Raw genomic sequence first — 19,674 nt, forward strand, 5'->3', positions numbered from 1 at the left:
AAGAGATTAAGATTCTACCTTTCCTATCCCAAAGCTTTTATCACAGAAGCCAACTTTTTTTTTTTTTTCAAATTCTGTGACCACCTTAGAAGTCATGCAGCTAAACACTAAAAAAAAAAAAAAAAAAAAAAGTACTTAAAAAATTGGAGCTGTTTACAGTAAAAAGTTTGTCAGGTTTCTTCCTCAGAGCCTATGCAAACCAATTGTAAAATCTTTCCTCTTCTCCCTCCAGAACAACCAGAAGTCCTTCATGTATTTAAAGTACTTCTTACAATCAAATAAAAGCAGGAAGAACATCCTTCCCACCACCTCCCCCCAAACAACGCTATGAATGCAGATGAACAATTTTCAAACTTGATCTTTAAAAAAAAGAAAAAAGTATAAATATCATGCAAGTGTCACCAGTTGTATCAAAAATTGGAAAGTAATTCTTTCTTACCATGAAGTACAGTAAAAAAAAGAAATCTTTCCAGGTAAATATTGATGTTGCCTTCAAGTAACTTGGGAAACCGATAACAGCTTTTTAAAGGATTCCAGAGCACAACTGATAGAGGCTGTGGGGGTGCCTTAAGTAAGGCATTCAGGTTTGTAGAAGTGTGCTAAGAAGTATTTGGGAAAATTAAAAAAAATAAAAATAAAATCTTCAAACTCCACATATACTGTGTTTGAACAGCCTCAAAACAGCTGTAGGATTTTCTCAATGACTGGTTAACTCTTACTGAGAATGTGAAACATTCCAAGGATTTTGACAGGTGAAAGAGCCTTGCCCAGTCCCAGCTCCAAAGGTGATCTACAGCCCTCTGTGCAAAGAAAATTAGGCTGCCCACAGTTAGGTGAAAATGAAAACAGACAACTTTCACTTTCTGATGCTATACACTTCCAACCAAAAGGATCAAACCAAGCCTAATTAATTTAAGACCCCACCATTTGGATTTTTAACTAAACTCTCAGTTTTACTAGTCGAGTGTGCAAACAGATTGTTTCAAACCAACTCCATGTTTGTTCTATTTACTCTTTACTGAAATCTTTCATTCTTGTCAGCTAAAAAAAAAAAAAAAAAGCTAAAATATACTTAAATCTTTCAAGATTTTCATACCTGCAGTGCAACCAAGATTTGTTTTCTAATTCTTGAAGCAACCCTGTTGCTCTTTCATTAAATGAATTAAGTACCATCTTATTGTGCAGCCTGTATGAATGCATCTTCTTAGAGAGGTCAGGATTTCAAAAGTACTGAAATCACTGGCATTTTCCCCAACGAAAAAGCTTCCTGAAATCTCACTCAATTCAATTTTTAAGAATTTAACAGGAACTTTATTCTGAGTTAACAGCTACAAGACAGTAGGCAAAGTAACCCTCTATCTCTCATTCAACTTGAGACATATGTGGTTCCGCATGTAACAATCAGAAAACATGGTATATACAAGCTCTCCTCCTCTCCTAGTAGCCACATCTTGAGCCAGAGTCAAGTGTAACTCAGACTCTGGTGAAGAGGTTCATTTTGCAGAAGGAGATTTGGCGTTACCAAATGCAGCTGTAACTACTGCCATGTTTAGAGCAGGATCATGCACCTCATGCTTAATCATATCCTCTGCCTAAAAGACACTCAGACTCAGTTCTGTGTCACTCATGGAAACCTACTGTACAGGATGTACTGACAACTCACCAAGACCTTATGCAAACACAGGGTGCTTGTCTCCCTCCCTTTCCCTTTTGCATTTTCTCACATCCCCTTAGCACAGCAGAGGAAAGTATGCAACACTTTTTAGGAAACAGCCAATTTTCAATTTCTTTTCTAGCAGATGTAATCAACAGATATCGTCAGAGAAGTGCACTCTTACTAAAATTACTGGAATCAACAGCTAGATATAAGGCTGTTAAATCCGCAAATGTCAGAGATGAAAGTAGATCTACTAACTCAGAAATCAGATTTCAGGCTGTCATTTCCAGCCTTCAGAACTAAGCGGCATTCTACCCTTTACCTAGACAACAAATTACTAGGACATGTGTCACTGGACAAAACACCAATATTCCCTGTTTTCCTTCTGCTGTAAACCCCACCTTCCAATTTGCCTCTCTAATAGAAATAATTTTTAAAAAAATATAATTAATTCTTAGTTTCCAGAAATCACCTTGTTTTTCTCATTTAACACTTTGCTGCCATAACAATGTATCTATAACTGCACTACAAAAACTCATTCCCTGAATTGCTGTGTGAAGGATAACATAATATGAAAAGAAATAAAAATGACTAAAGTGTAGCTTACTGGCATGACCAAGTGTTAAGTCTACTGTGACCTCTAAATTTTCGAAGCAGATTTGACAATATCATAAGCAGCAATTCCCACTGCAATTTGTAATCACCCATAAAATGTGTTCAATATGCCTAAAAATCAAAATGAAGATGACTATTTTGAATTTTCTTCTGGAAATATAATCACCGAAAGAACTACCAGCATTTCAATGGCTTTTATGCAGTTGGTGTTGTTTTTTTCCAGCTGCATTATCAGATGGGAACAGGGAATTCCCACTGGAAGTTTCTCTTTAAATGTTGAAAAATTTCAAGTCATTTTTACTCATGTCTCACACACAGAAACAAAAGAACTAAAATTTTAAAAAGGAAAGTACCCACTATCAGAGTAATACTATCCAGAAAATAGCAAAGGTAGTAAATGCCATTAAAATTAAAAACTGAAAGAGTTCTGAAATAACTGTACAAACTTGTCATAAACTTGTATGTTGTGACTTTATGTGTATGAACTTCTACCTTCTAAGGTATACAAAAAATTGTCTGTCCTTGCTTTTTTTTTTGAGCACAACTCCAGATTGTTAACTAACTCTTCCCTGCTAGCAGAAAACACATTCAGGTGAGTTTATGACAATACACCCCGAAAAAACACTCAAATGAATATTCTGAGACCACCACTAAGCAACTGAACATCTGATACTTTTTTTACTTTGCAACTTGCTGCAATAAGATGACACCAATATTTTAAAAGCAGGGCCAGGGTTTGGTAATGTGACAAAAAACAAACAAATGAAAAAAAAAACCCAAACAAAACCCAAATGCCATAGAAAAACAGATTTATAGGACTAAATCAGAAAAGACATGGTATCTTTCCTACTTCTCTCCCCTATTTTTTATTTTAAGTTCTTGTTATTTCTATGATTGGCTTTAGGATACAGGAAGGGATAAAACCCCATAAACCTGCTAACAAGGATATAGTACAAGATAAACCGGGGGAAAAGTATGATGAACATGAAGGATAACATTAGTAAACTAACTCAAAAAACAACTGGAAGAGTTATCCAATCAGTGTTGTTATTAATACATGATTATGCTAATTATGTCTAGAAAGTTAGGAGGCAGTCAAATAAGAAAAAGTCCATTAAATAGAGACATGCATATAAGCAGTCTTTTAACCAAAAAGCAAGAGAGGCTGGCATAGCTAAATATGTTCACTTCATGAAAACACATGATATTTAAAACAGCTAAAGATACAGGTAAACAGCTGTAATATATTATTAAATGTTAAAGATAGCAAAGAAAAAAACCCCAGCACAGCTATTACTTTACCAGTATTGAGATAATGTAGAGTCATAGAAACTCTGTTAGGTAAGCTCTATGCCTGTGCTCAAGATCCCCACAGCTGGGGACAAATAGCAGATCTATGGATTCATGAGCTCTCATACATATACCTTGCTTGAGAAAGAGGGTAAGTCCATGATTTCTAACCTCGTGATTCAGAAACATCTGGAGAGTTGTTTCACCTCCTGAACTCCTCTGCAGAATACTCCACTCATCTTCGAGACAAAAGCCTAATCAGCCACAACTTCTGAACTACCAGGCAGTTTATTGCCTCAATGCACTTCTCACCAGGGGAAAAAAATAAAATAGTAGTTAAAAAAAAAAAAAAAAAAAAAAAAAAAAATCAAACACACTCCTCTGACAACTGCATAAACTATAATGGGTGGGTATGCGTTAAATAACACAAAATACCAATATTTTGTAATGGGTGCCAAAAGCCTGAACAATAGCATAAGCATTAACACTACCAAAATACTGAATGTATTCAATAAAATACATACTACAGTTCTGAAACAAACAATTAAGTATTACTTTGAAATAAAGCATAAGAATCTTGCTACTTACGTATATGTAACATCTACAGTGATACGTATGGAATGTGGGTCTCTGTGCTGTGTATTTCAACATTTCAATAGTCGATGAAAAGACACAAACTTGCCTATGGCTTATGTATTTTTTTATCAGTAATCTGCATTGCACACATTTGGCTGCTTTTAACATCATGCAGTTTTCAAAGGCAAAAAGACATACAGTAGAGTCCAGGCGTTTTCTAGATGCTACTCTGGTTTTAGATGTATTGGCTCTAAACATTTGAAGAAAAAAGAAAACCTTTTTTTTTCAGTTGGAGATATTACTTAAGTCCTTATGGTGAAGGCTGAAATGCTATGTCTAACCTGATACATATTTTTTGACTGGATATTAGATTTTTACAGACATGCAATGTATTTGAAGCATGTGTTATGCCAAACCAGACTTTTAGTCTGGAGTAAGAAATAAGCGTTATTATTTCAGTGCATCAGGATATCAAGTCCTGACTGTCTCGAGCTGCTGAGGAAAGAAAGAGACTGTAGGCTGACCAGAGTCCTGAGGCAGGGAAAGAGTACAGTTTCCAACATTTTTGTCCTATTTTTTTTCCTGTCGCAGTATTTATCTTCAACTACTGTCAGTTTTCAAGATCTCGGCTCCTACTGAAAGTGCAGGCAAAGAATGAGGAAAAGAGATAAGATAGCCCAGCACCTGTTTCTCTCCACCTGAGTTTCCAAACGTGTGGCGGAAGCCATTCTGTATGACATTTGAGATCCCTTCCATGCTGAAGCGCTAAAAGTAGTGAAAACATAGCAGAAAGAAAAAAGGGACAGAGAAAAGTTCAGTAGACGACTATTAATCAGCATTTATCAAGATTATAAAAGACAAATGACAAAGACAAGCTCCAAGATGTATTTCAGCACATTTCTATTTTTTCGTTCACCTACTTAATTTTTATAATTAAAAAGCAAACCTTGTAAAGGCAGTTCAGCAGTATATCTACATCAAAAGTTAATCAAACAAAATCTTCACATTGCAGACACAATAATTGAGACTTGCCTTTTAAGTCTGCTTCAATTTCAAATGTAATAGTATTTTTAAAGTTTATTTCATAGTACAATCTCCTTTAAAATTTGAGTTTAAGCAATATACTTTGAGACACTGCTGATACCAATTTTTCAGATTTTAAAGCACCTACTAGAAACACTGTTGAGAGGTAGTCATTTTCAGCTCTACTCTTTAAAACATTTAATGCTTTCATGCTTCCTTTTCCATTACTGAAGCAACAATTAGTATTCCCCATATTTTTGTAATATGATGAAATATACACAATTAGTTAATAATGTGCCCATATCAATTTTGAGCTCCATTACAGGGAATCATGGAATCCAAGTAAAGAAAAATTAATAGATAATCCAACCACAGGTTTTTTTTTCTTGAACTCTGTAATCCTTTTTGTTTGCTGGAGAAGACAAGTGGAAAAAAAACCCCCAAACCCAAACAATTCTGAAGTTTAGCATGAGATATAAAAATCAGCAACTGACAAGATTATAAAAAGAAGAAACTGTCAGGCTGCTGACACAGGGCAGTATGATGCACACGCCTCAGCACGCTTATATGAATGTATTTATTTATGGGAGGGGGAATAAAATGTGCTGGAATACAGTATTCACTTGCTTCTAAAGCACAATGAGGTCAGTAAATAGACATAGATGTTGCCAAAGCCATCTTAACTCTTTTAAGATATCCTACTTAAAGGAACTGGTATCTTCAAGACCTGACTATTTTTAATTACTCCCCAGTTTGTCCTTGTGAGAGAGGTAAAGAAGTTTTAGAAGTCTTTCTTAAAGTGATTTACCCCAAGGCTGTATTAAGGACAAAGAATTAAAAACCTCTGTCTATTAAAATACAATTATAGTATCTACAGGAGAATTGATTTTTCTTAAGAGTATAAAAATTTAACCCTATTTGCAAGCTGTGTATTTAAATGAGACTGCATTATAATTTTAGTTAATAAAATTACTAATTTTTACATTATTTATTAACAGAAACTCACTCTTCACAAAGTTACTTGAACATACTATCTGTATGCATATTCTTAGCATTTCCTAAAAAAACAAAAGAAAAAAGAAAAAAAAAGCTCATTGAAGGAAGGAAGCTTGCACCTCTTTCTGGGAGAAGGCTCTCAAATCTGTACTTGGTCATAGTGAAAGCTATTTTCAAAGGAACCCCACGTATGCTGCCTACTGTCTTACTTGGGAGCTAGTTTGTTTAATTCCTCTCAGAAAGCAATCTGACACATCTATATCTTGAAGCAACCAAATATGAAAATGTCTTATATTGGGACCATGCACAGTTATACCTGAAAGCATCATTCAAATCTCTAAACTTGGAACTAACCAGAATAGCTTATGGATCACTCAACTTGAGTTTCAAACCCAAATAATTATTTTTCTTTACAGTTAGAATACCACCTTCTGTTTTTCCATGACTGAGAACCAAAAAGGAGTACATTTGAACTTTTCACTGTGCTCTTGCAAAGGGATGACAATTTTGTATTGTTTTCCAGACATACACTTTCTTAAGAGTTCCATTAAAACTTAGCTATATACAGAAACGCTTTTCATTAGATGGACAAGATCAGAATTCCATCTGGGTTATATCACAGGTATCTTATTCTTGTGAGTTTAGAAATAGATTCTGAAGCATTAATGTTTCATTACAAATGTTTATTCCTTATGTTTGAAAAACAAAACACAAAACCTTCTGATGTCAAACGGAAGCATTCTTTCTGGGACTTAGCCAAGACCTACAATACATTAACCAAATTTTCTGCATTCTATAAGAGACGCTAAGAAATTCTAACATTAATATCCCACTTAATTTAAAATTATACTAGACAGATAAGAAAGAAAAAATTGCATTGACAAGATATTAACCTAATTTCTTTCATTCTCTGCCTCCTATTATTCAAACTCTGTTGAGAAAGAAATTTTTCCTTTTGTTGCTATGTTCTGTAAAGAATAAACCAAATCATCTCCTCCCTGTACACCTACTTTGGCCTCACCGCTGTCTCTCATTGGATGTAGTAACTCTGCCCCAGGTTTCAACAGATCATTTCAACAGACTTTTTTCCTACCTAAAAAGCAACATGATCGATAAATATCTGTACAACGACACCAACAATAATACCGAATTTCCTCCAAGACTAACAGTGGTACACACACACTAAAATTCATACAGTGAAACCAAACAGATAAATGAGTTTGCCTACTGACAACAGAACGCACAGCAGGACATCCAAAGACAGTATTTTTTGCAAGAAAGGTATGTTGATTCCAGCCTAATTTGCAAACAATAAAAAAAAAAAATCTTTTGAGCATGAGAAGAGTAAAATGTTGTATGACCTTGTGAAAAACATAATCTCAATAAGAAGTGCCTAAGCCTTGTCTGCAAATGAAGGCATGGAAGCAGGTGTACCAGGTATCTTGACAGAATCTAGGACTACTACTTCCCATTGGGAAAAAAAATATATTTTGAATGTATAAATAGTCACAAAAATTTTCTTACTGTTCCAGGCATATGACCTCTTTCTTGTTTACCATTCTGAGGACTACCGTTTTTCAGCTTCTTTTTCTTCTTTGCCGTTTCTTTGTGTTCTCTCTGTTTGTTTTGTACTTCGATGAGGACAGAAATGAAGCTGTTTTTCACTTCCTTCTCAAACTCCAACTCATCTCGAAGAGCCAGCTGCTGTACCAGTTCCTCAGAATAATCCTTAATAGCAGTCTCAATTTCTTCTAGCAGTTCATTTAACTCAGCAACAGACAATCTTTTTACTCCTACAAATAGTTGATATAAAAAGTAATCTGTCAAGATTTTAAGCATGAGAATACTTGTGGGAATTACAAGAAAAAAGCATCCTGAAATTTTTCAAAACAAAAAAATTCAATTCTAAACCTACACAGAACAAAACAATTTTCCTAAAGGAATAAACAGGGACAACTAGATTAGCAACAAGAAGATGGTTGAACTTTCTTCTTATTTCTGAGAAATCTGGAATAATCTGCAAATATGAAGAGCATGTCATAGTTATGGAAGCTGAAGTAAACGCTAAGCTTCTAATACTGACATCTCTGTTAACTATTACTTTGCACCTATGCTCATTGTTCAGAGTAAAAGGTTTCCATATTTTCTGACACAATCATGAACACCGGCATCTCTGGAATCCTTGGATATTTCACCTACAGTAATACAGGAAGTATACTCTTCTTGGGGATATTGCTAAGGTATGGATGCATATTAATAAAAGCTTGTGCCAAGCTTTTATGATAATACTTTCAGATGCATTTAGTAGAAAAACCAACAAGTCCTCCAAATTCTCTTTGTCTGGGAATTGTAGTCAAAAGCATGGCCTTCTATTACCTGAAACAAGGACCTAGATCAAAATTAGCTGACAGGCTTGTTTCAATCAAAAATAAGCATGAATAATTTTGAGAAAGCATGAGACTGAATTGGTGAAAGCTAAATCAGAAGCCTGTAAAATGTCAGTTTGGAAACAAAAAATCCGCCAGGTTTGCATTTTGAACATACTGTTGGGTCATGTATTACAGAGAGTGAAATTATGACCAAGAAGAATGTTCTGAGGCCTGCTTGGGTTAAAAGTGAGCACGTTCTTTGAGGACTGCTTTCCATTCCCAATTAAATCTGACACACCTAGGAACCTAGTAAGTCCCAGCAGCCGCTATGTCACAGAACATAATTTTCATTGGCATTTCAGAAACGGCTAGTCCTGCTTACACTAAAGGGTACAATATGTTTAAAGACACTGCCTACATGTTTGTAATTATTTGGTTACGTTGAATTAGTCTAGTACATGTCACATCTAAAAAAACTGTTGTAAGGGAAAGTGCCTACAGACAAGTGTTGAAAAATACAAATAAGGCCACCAAGTACAAAAAACTATAGCCCTTAGAAGCATCAAAGGCAAGAGGTGAAACGTGATTTTTCTCTCTTAAACTACAGCAGGGAAAACCCATTGGAGAAAGCTCCTTGTCACTTACTAAAGAAAAAGCAGTAAAACCTGTTAAGGCAATTCTCCAGCAAGGAGCCACAGTTTTTCAGAGTAGCTTAGGACTTAAACTCTGTTCAAACACTGTAACAGTACTATATGCTTAAGGATCTAATTCAAGGAGTTTGAACCATGCATCGCCTACATTGTTTAAACTATTCTAAGTATGTAGCATGCACGTTATGGCCTCTACTTGCAACACAGACCTTGGCTGTGCTCACAGGCATTGCATGTTACCACAGTAGGTCTTACCACAGCAGTAACTTTTTGCAAAGTCAACTCTGGTTGTCAGCAATAGCAAATAGCAACATCAACTCAAACAGAAGCAGGGGGAAGAAACATAAATTCAGCGACAAGCTTATCTGGTGCTCTGTGGGTGTAAGTTGCAGAATAGGCCTTACAGTCTGTGAAACCGAGTATACTCTGTGGTAAAAGTTAATATAACTAAGTTCCATATGCATTCAGTACAAAGGACAGTCTAAAAAACATAGGTTGCACCACCGTTTTGTTCTTGTGAAACATGACTAGAGAGAGAACCAGTGAGTCCCAGCACTTAAGAACCAGCTTCACAGCCTAAGAAGCAATTGTTCCAAAAACATAGGTAAATATTACCCAACTGCAATCCTGACTTTTTTATGATAGATCAGTTGTCATCAAAGCCTACAAGAGGGCTACATAGGAGCTACTCAGCTGACAGAGGCGAGAGAAGACAGAGTAATTCAAATGCAGAAGGCTACCTGGATTAAATCTTAGATATGTAGGCTAAAGGACTCACCTGTGTAACCAGAGCTGTAACTGGTTTTATTTTTGGACTGTTAATACATGTCTTTTCCTATCCAAGAAGTAAGTAAATACAAGCTTTGATTTCCTGCACTCAATCCTAAGTATTAACACCTCTGCCTTGCCTTATAATAGCCAGACAGTTTCTAGGAAAACCCTTCAACAATTTCAGAGAGATGCAGACTAATTCTGAAGCAGCTTCACACACAAAAAACCAGGTAGCAAGAGCTTTTCATAAAACAGTGACCTAAAGGACATGAAAGCAGATTCTGAGAAACTGGCGAAGCAAAGTTAAATTATCTGCCGAAGTAACTAAAGGCACTGTTTGGTCAAGGCTGACCTTTAAACCATAAAGATGCAATAGACAAGATGAACTCCTAAGGCAAAGCAAAATAAATATGATATGAAATGCCAAGCAAGCTTGATTAACTCCAAACCTCAAACCTAAGGACATATGGAACTGTCAGAAAAGCAGGAAGCCCTGCTGAGCAGTATACACTTTGCTTTCACATTCCTGAAATTTATGTCTTGAGACAGCTAAGAGTCCAACCATGAAAATGGGATCTCCTCCATAAATCTGAAATGTAGCAGAAACTGTAAGTCATGTCACAAAAGGTCAGCCAGTTTTCTGAATCTTCTATAGAATTTATATTGCTGACCCAGACTAAAGGAAAGAAAGCACTGAACTTTGTAAGAGGGACCAAAGTAGAAGGGTCATCTAGCAAATATTCTTTGTGTTTCCATCACCTTCTAGAATTGATTTTGACAAACACACAGATGAAACAAATTTCTACCATCAAACTGATTAATCACATTCTTCTACATACAATTCAACCTACTACAATTAAACTATACATGTAATTTCTCCTTTCCTGTTGTACAGGGAAAACCAGATGATTTCATATGAGTAGAAGAAGATAAAAAGTGTTGTTTTTTTTTTTTTAAACTTTTAACCTTTTTGAAGAGGAATGGAAGGCGAGGAGAGAAAAATATGCAAGGTCCTAATGGGGGAAAAAAAAGCAATGATTGCCTTATTTTTATGTTACTGTATATCAAGATATGTTGCAGTGACTGAAACAGTACCAAAGAAACACCATTTTCTTTATTTACTGCATAGCTTTCAAGAGCTTTAGCTAGTCTTCTTAAACAGAGTGTACTGGCCTCAAGAAAGTGTCTCACTTTAAAATACAGAAATTAATAAAGTTTAAACAAAAATGACCGACTTAACACTTTACCTATGAAGGGACCTCATTCTAGTGAATCAAGCTTCAACATATTTGCTTTAAATTGAAGTTCTGTAAAGTTTTATTTTTATTCTAAGAAAGCTGACAAAGATAAGTCTATGTTCTAAGTCTAGTTTATTCTTTCAGGGCATTTTGAAAATATTTTTGAATGCAGGTATTTCATAAGAAGGACTTGCTAGAAATCAAACAAATGCCAAAATTACTCTTTAAACTACTTTCAATAAGCATAAGAGCGAAATACTAAATAAATATCACTTACTCTCTTCATAGCTGTTGTTTGTACTGGATCTCTTAAGTGTTTGAATTTCCTGGGAAAGTATGGAGAGCCGATCTGACTGGCTAGGTGTTTCATCATCTTCTGGATCAGGCGATTCCTGCATCATTTCCTCTATTTCTTCAATCACCTTCAAAAAATTAAAACCCTTATGAAAACCCTCCTGCACAAAGAGAAACAGCCTGAAATTTGAAGCAAAGCTGTTAAGAGCTTAAGGTTTTTTTACTTTTGATTAGCAAAGATGCTGCTGTATGAAACTAATACCAAGACTGGATAGAAGAGAATCAACAAAATCATATTGACATTTCCTCCCCATCCTTGCTCTCTGAGAATAAGACTACATTTTCAAGATAAATTGGTGACCTTATAACATTGTATATGAAGGTACACATGGTTCTGCTTAATAGAACTGAAGTAAAGAGTTAGCTGGAATATCTTTCCTGATTATTCAGTTGAAGGAAAGCAAAACAACAACAAAAATCAATTACCTCCCCACCCCCCATTTCACTATACTTCTGTAAGGCAAAAAAAAAAAAAAGAAAAAAAAGCTCTGAATAACTTAGAAAGCTACTGTGCTTATGAGAAGTTTTATGAACTGATCCATCATAATCTGAAGCTGAATTGCATCCTTGGACTTAAGATCTGAGCCAGACAGAAAGTATGAGAACAGAAATCCTGTGCATAGAGAGCTTACTTTTCAGTATAGAAACGACTGCATTTCTAAAGACTAAATTATTAACTGAACTGCTGAATAAATAACACATCATCTTTTAGAGGTTTAAAGGCTGTAGACAATGCTGAGATCCACCTTACAGTAAAAAAAGAACTGAGGCAGTTCAAGCAATCCTGTCTCTTGTACTCTTAATAACCATGTTCATCACAGTTCAGAGGTAACCGTTTAAACAACAAGAAAATATATTCTTGCGTTCACTTTCTAAAGGAGGATCTTAAGGGACAGTCATTAACCTTACTCAGAAGAGTGATTTTCAAGATAACTTAAGTAAATCCATGGATTTGGAACAGAAGCCTTTAGACACTACGTAATTTGAAAGCTTAGTAGCTGAACTGTTGATCTGCTCTCATTAGGCAAAAACTTGAAAGAATTCTTGCTAACCACAAAGCCACATGAAGATATGAATGGCCATACACTGATGCTGGAAAATGACAAACTCTACAAAACCACCAATATTCTGAAAATATTTTTGCTTCTTAACACATATATTTAATTTAGCATTATTTAGCATTTCTGACTAATTCATGGTAAGAAACGTATAAAGATTTCAAAGACCCTGGACTATCAACCGCACCTGAAGCGCTGGAATACTTTTCAAATCTGAATGATGCAGTAATACCTCACACATTGTTACAACTCTAAAAAAAGAACAATCAAGAGGCTTAGCTATGGTGAACAACAAGGAAGAACAATAAAAAATAACTAGACTAAAAGAAAATACTACACCAACAACACGGTCTTTGCTGAACACTTTACCTGCTCTGCTGTGAAGAGTGGTTCATCATTGATGCAGGAAACAATGATAGAATGCATATCCAACTGTTCCCTCAGCTCTTCGTCATCTGAGAGGTCAAGGTTCAAGTTATCATTTACCTAGGAAGCATGAAAATGCGTGTTTATGTGAACAGATATACACATATATGTATGTGTGTATATATATACACAAAATACATGTACATATATAAAAAAGAAAAGTGGGATTGAATTTTAAGAATCAAACAGATTCCTTGCCCATAATAATAGAATCAACTGCTGCCAAATACTTGGAAATTGAAGTACCTTAAGAACTGAAATCAAAACTGCAATTGTAGAAAGTTAAAATAGCTGTCAGTCTTTAAATACCCTCAGCATATAAAGACCATATACACAATGACATGCAGATATCTGCAAGGCAGTCAATCCAATGTAGATATTTAAATCTTCAATGAAGATAGATGTTTGTCAGTGTGGGGTGAAAACCTATCTATAATCTCTAACATGACACAAATCTGTTATTTCAAGTGCTTTTATAGTTCTACTTTTACACATAATAAGAGACACAAAAAAAGTTGTTTTAAAAAACAGAACATGGTTATGACGCCAGGTTATTTTAAAAATATACTGTTCAATATTTCAGGGTCTTTTTTTAAAAGAGAGAGAAATAACACTGTTCCCACACATATACCATCAAGTTACACTCATCCTTCAAAACCAAAGAACTACATATACTAAAAGATTTAAGTTCCCTCCTTAATCAGTCAGATATATTTTACTCTCACACAGTGATATATTCTAGTTTATTTACAAAGTTGTTTGCTTTTTCTGCACTTTGTATATTACTAGATTCCAGCCAAACAAACCTAGAAAAGCCCTCCAGCCCCCCAAAAATGTAACCCCCAACCTTTGAGATTTTGAGCTTAATTGCTTTAACTGATTTTGGGCTAATTTAAGAGCATTATGACTAGCTGTATTAAGTCCTTGGTCTCAGTGTATCAGTTTTAAATTTTTGTTGTAATTCCTCTAATTTTCCCAGTTTCTTCAGAAACTTTCATAGTTCTCAGATTCATTTTGAAAATGGTACTGATATCCCCAGATAGCTAGTCCGTAGGGGAAAACATAAAATTTGTATTTCTTCAGCCATCAGAATGAAGTGAAATGCCCACTTTTTTCCAGAATCTGAATACCAATAGCCATGCGGTGACAAGGCTCCACTAAGAACATCTGTTCACCTACTGCACAAATACATCCCAGTTTCGAAATCCTTTAATGTCTGCAGTCCTCAAGTGTTTTTCCATGTATATAGGATTATGACAACAACTATGGGATAGTAAGCAAGGATAACAGTTTATCCAGAAGGAGATCATCTTCTCCTCCTGACATCCCAGAAACAACATTTTGCAAGATTATCAGAATATATTCTGATAATTTAGGCTAATAAACCACCTAAACCAGCCCAAGATACAGCTGATACCAAAAGGACCACTTGGGCTTCCACCCAGCCACACTCCATGCCAGTTTCTGTCCTCACACTCCTAACCAGGGAATAACCTGTTTAATCTAACAAAAATACAATAAAGAAGCAACTGGGCAATCTTGTTCCTTGTACCACTGTACAACACTTCCACCCAACTACTTCTTTGACAGTCAGAGCCTTATAAAAGCGTTCATAGGTCTGTGATGTGAAGCAACAAAAATTAGAAGAATCAGCCTCATTCAGTTTACATTTTTTTCCCTACTAAAACAGGAAGAGAAATACTTTAAACACAAGTGCAACAGCATATTATTCATTTCAAACGCATCAAGGAAGTGTTGCTTGGCTGTTAGTATTCATTGTAAGAAAGTTAAAACAAGCTACTAGCTGGTCCATATGTGCTGTCACCTATCCAGAAATAACTGCTGAAACATAGAGAAGTAGAAAAAAACCAGTATGTCAAGCACTCCCAAACAGATGGGCTTTACACATCAAAAGGCATGCCAGGTGGAGTGAAAGCTGAAAAAACTTGAGATATGTTTAATCCATAAACTGATTTTCCCTCTACTGGCAGCATACCTAAGATTCTTTCTAATCCAGCAACACCACTTTACATTTTTTTTTATGTACTTCCTTCATAACTTCCTGCAAAGAACTTAGAAAAACCTATATGAAACATTTTTTTATATTGTACCTAGTTCCTTATCAAGAAATCCATCAGTCTTCCAGTCCATTTTTCAGTCACACAAAAAGGTCATGCCATGGGGGGGTTGTAAGTCTTTTTACTTTAAATGTAAGGATTTAATTACTCTAAACCCACTTAGAAAATCTGAATAAACATTCTAATAAAAATTAAAATAAACACAAGTCAAATTCAAGGGATAATCATCAGACTCAAATTGAGAAAGTGAGTTCTTCCCCTGCTGAACCCCAAAGTATCCTCTTCAGCAGAACAATCTTTGCTCCTGTCACAGTAAGTAGCAGCTGTGGATTCTATAATGGATGGCAGAATTCAAAGCATTACCCTATTCTCAGGTTACACACATAGATATTTTTACAACATAACTCAACTTCACTATGTTTAAAAGATAAGCCACTTGTTTCCTCAGAAGACCTGGGAAATGGGAATTCTTTCTAGCTTTTCTTCCTAAAGCGTTTTAATCCACTTTTAAGAAGATCAGAGGACAACCCTTTCTATAAACCTCTCTGAAACTCTTCATTCCCTGCTCCCTCCCCAGACCGCTATTCTACTCATTAAATAAGAAAAACAACCAAACCAAACTCTCAGTATCTCCTGGGTTACCTTTCCTGTAAAAGCAGCCACTTCAGTCTCTTACCTGACTGCAGAATCAGATGAACTTAAAAAACAAGACCACAGCGGATTTACTAAATCAGAGTACTCCCACCTTTTTTCCTCCCTTACCCACAATAGTGTTCAACATGAAACAGACAGCTGAAAGACTTTATGTGAAACATTTTCTCATTTTACATTTTTTTCTATCACACTCTGGTTCTAATGAACATCCATTTAAAACTAACCCTGAATTATTGCAACCCAAGGAGATGCAAACATACATCAATGGTTGTTTGATTTTTTTAAAAACCTTTCATGTATAATGCCAAGCACTAATAATATTTTAACCCATTTAATGACAACACTCTTTTATACAGATGCAAATTGTTTTATTTCCCTGCTGAGTATAAAATATCCAAAGAGGGTATTCCTGCTGATCAGAACTTACCCCTTTTTCTGAAAGATTCAGTGTTGGCAAGTGCAAAGCTCTGGTGTGGGAAGATTTCCAGTCAACTGGCATTACGTTACCATAATTATCAGTCAAAGCATTCCAAATCCTGGAGAGAGGAATAAAGGAACAAAACCAAAGACCTTAAAACAAGCAGCAATTGATCAGCAGTAAACATATTTATAAAGATAATATATTTCTGTCAATGACTATTTTTTCCTCCCTAAATACTCATCTAGAAGTTACTGACAGTATTTTTATAATGTTTTGAAGTGAAAAGAAAATGGTTTTTCGAAAAACATAATTTATTCCCTTTTTTAAACCAACAACGTATGCACAGCAGTGAAATAAAACAATGTGATGAAGAGACAGCTTCACTACTACTTATATAACCATACTCAAAATCTTCTTGGGGGGTGGATGAGTCCTTCCTTTAATGAAATTTGAGCTCAGCTACAAATTCCATTCCTAGCATTCTTCCTGTTTTCCTCGCCTTTTGCACATTAAAATCAGGAACTAGCAGAGTGGCAAATTCTGAGCCAAATCTTTTTTTTCTTTCTTTCCATTTATCAGAGAATAATGAACACGCACAAATTATACTAAAATTTTGCAAGAATTTAGTTTTATCCAGAAGTACTCTTGCTGACCTCAGCCCACCACTCGTCTATAGTTGATCTTAACTGTGTCTACAGCGTACAACCTCTCTGGCTGTTAACGGAGGCTTGCATGTGCAGTCCCATTCTGGTATACCAGTTCAGATTTTGAAACAGGGCAGCCCTGTTAGCAGGTTGCTGCCTCAAGTCAGCTAACAAACCCTGCCTCTTAAGTGCTAAGCTGTGGGTGCATGTTTGGAGCGGTTGCCTAGCTAGGCTCAGAGGAGGTCAGAGGAACAGCTGAGCCAGGCACAGAAGGGCAGACAGAGCCTCATCACTGCCCAACATGTCTCCGATTCACGGTTCTCTGAACTTACCTCATTGTTTATACCATAGATAGCTAGTCTTTTGCTAACAGTTTTTTCTTCCTTCTCTTAGGAAAAGATATGCAATTTAGGTACCTCAAAGTAATAGAAAAACTGCGGTACTTCCACTGACGATAAGCTGACTGAAATTTACTGTAAAATAACAAGCATAAATACTTGTAAAATAACGTTAAAGACAGGAAAGCAGCGTAGATCAGAAAGGCCCTACTGCTCAGGGGGAAAAACAATTATCGCTGTTGCAGCTGACATCTTATTCTCCATCTGCTTTCCGTACTTTCCTTGATCAATTTCAAACACCGAAGCAGCGGGCATTTTGCGAGACGCTGAAGAAATACCACCCTCGGTCACTCTGCATTTCCGAACAGCTGCTTCTCTTGCCCCGGAGGTAAGAGGCACCGGGATGCTCACGCACTTCCCCGGCCGTTAGGGAAACGAGACCAGAAGGCTCGACGTCAAACCTCGATGTCCGCCGCGCAGGCTGAACGGGTACGCCTGCCCCCGCCTCCGGGCCCGGGCCCGGGGGCTCCCAGCTGCAGTCCCGCGGGCGGGGAAAGGCTTCAACTCCCGCAGCCCACAAGCCCTGCTGGGACTCGGCCAGGGGAAGGCCCGGGCCACCGCCTTCGCAGGGCCACCGCCTTCGCAGGGCCGGGCTGGCGAGCCGCCGAGCCCGCGCCGCCCCCGCGCCCCGCCCCGCCTGGCCCCTCCGGCCGGGCCAGGCCTCCGCCGCGGGCGGCCCAATCGCCGCCGCCGCCGCCGCCCCCTCTCCTTGCCTCCCCCCCCCCCCTTGCCTCCCCCCCCTGGGCCCGCACTCACTCGTCGTCCTGCAGGGCGCTCTGCTCCGTGAGGGGCCGCAGCGGAACGCGGCTCTCGCCGCCGCCGCCAGCCCGGGCCTGCGGGGGCTCGAAGCAGAGGGACAGCTTCGCCCCCAAATCCCCACCGCCCCAGCCGCCTTTGTCGCGGGCGGCCTCGGAACCGCTCCCCGCGGAGGGCTGGAAGCCCGAGAAGTCTTGCCAATCCCCCGGGTCCCGCTGCGAGGCCGCCGCCGCCGCCGCCATAGCTGCCGCCGCAGCTGGAGACGCCGGCCCGCGCGCCCGCGCCCCCGCCCCCGGCGGCGCGCGCGCCCGGCGCCTCCCGCAGCTCGGGGGGGGGCGGGGCGCGTGACGGCGCGAGGCTGCCCCAGGGCCGCAGCGGGCGGGGCGCCGAGGCGGGCTCGGCGGGGCGCCCCGCCCCCCGGCCTCCTTGCGCGCGGAGGGCGGGGGGCTGCGGGTGAGCGTGCCGCGGGCCAGCCCTGACACCGCGGGCGGGGCGGGGCGAGGGGAGGGGGAGCGGCCTTGAGCGGAGCCGCTGGGCCCCACTCGCGGCCACTTGACGGGGATCGTTCGTGCGCACGGGGAGCGGCAGCCGCAGGCCTGAGGCAGGTGCTTTTCAGGCAGCGAGTAGGGGCAGTTCCCCGGGGAGGGGAAAGGGGACGCTGGAGGAGTTGCGGTGGCTCCACTGCAACCCGGTAAACTACGGACGGGGTGGCTTTTTTGGCTGTCTTTTTAGCCTCCATTCAGCCACCTAACCCATATGAAACTAAGTTTTGGAGAGAACGTGGTGGTTATTAGCGCCGTCACTCCCATGCCCTCTCGTGCTAGCTTTGTATCGTGTCCCTATGTGCAGTAGCTTATGATGGCCTTTTTTTGTCCAGTACGTCTTTGAGCCGCTGTAAACTTTTGATCGCCCAAAGCACGTAGCAAGGTTTTTCTCAGCTTAACTTCTGAAATTTCTTTTGAGCCTCCTTTAAGTTTCTCCTCAAAATTCCTACTTGATGCTTGGAAAGAGACACGGTCAGTGGAAAATTAATTCTCTGTTAAGCATCTGCGTGCCACTGAGGTAATCTGAAGAGTTTTGTCCTATCCTACTCAGTTATAACTTTCTCAAGCTGACAAACCCTAGCATACACAGGCATTCCAATATGATCCTTTCTGACACTGGGAGTAGGGCAAAGGAGGCCAGGACTACTGTGAATCTTCAAATGTGGATGCACCATTATTCTATACATGAGTGCAATGATGTTTTCTGTTCCATTCTGATGGAAAAGCAAAATGTTTGCAGGCAGAATTTGAAGATGCTCTTTCTCAAAGACATAGTCTTCCATAGCCATAGTCTTGGGAAGGAGCAAAAATGCTGGGACAGGTAATGAGCAAGGGAAAGGAAATTACTGGAAATTCAGCATATATAAATGTAAAGGCATGCACAAAAATACCAATCTATCCTAGTCCATTATGGGCTTTGCAGTAACTACTACTACTTGGGCATTTTTGGATTATTTCAGCTAGCTCTGTAAAAGCACTATCCAAACAGTAAATACAATGCTAGATCCAGGGTGTACCATGTTTGAACAATGCAGGCATTTTCAGTCCCTTTACCCTTGATCTTAAAAGGATGTAATAGAATGGGAAGTACAAAGAACAGCAGGGTTGGCCAGAAGGTATGGAACAGCTCCCAGAGAATCATCTTGGGATTTTCAG

General features: G+C 38.5%; 1 protein-coding gene across 4 annotated transcripts in view; it reads right to left on the minus strand.

The window, feature by feature from the left end:
• The window catches only part of FEZ2 (fasciculation and elongation protein zeta 2), a 31,302-nt gene extending 13,032 nt beyond the window's left edge, over positions 1 to 18,270 (minus strand). For 2 of the 4 annotated variants that reach the window (XM_049830783.1, XM_049830784.1), the window contains exons 1-6: positions 17,975 to 18,270; positions 16,183 to 16,291; positions 12,967 to 13,083; positions 11,463 to 11,607; positions 7,682 to 7,950; positions 4,823 to 4,903 (exon numbers count right to left, since the gene is read on the minus strand). In XM_049830783.1, the coding sequence (XP_049686740.1) occupies positions 4,823 to 4,903; positions 7,682 to 7,950; positions 11,463 to 11,607; positions 12,967 to 13,083; positions 16,183 to 16,291; positions 17,975 to 18,216 (963 nt within the window). In that variant the 5' untranslated portion in view covers positions 18,217 to 18,270. The remainder of the gene's footprint in view (positions 1 to 4,822; positions 4,904 to 7,681; positions 7,951 to 11,462; positions 11,608 to 12,966; positions 13,084 to 16,182; positions 16,292 to 17,974) is intronic. The other 2 variants (XM_049830785.1, XM_049830786.1) reach the window with 1 other exon arrangement.
• Positions 18,271 to 19,674: the final 1,404 nt, after the last annotated feature.

Source organism: Accipiter gentilis, chromosome 28, assembly GCF_929443795.1.
Source record: "Accipiter gentilis chromosome 28, bAccGen1.1, whole genome shotgun sequence".
In the NCBI taxonomy this organism is placed as follows: Eukaryota; Metazoa; Chordata; class Aves; order Accipitriformes; family Accipitridae; genus Astur; species Astur gentilis.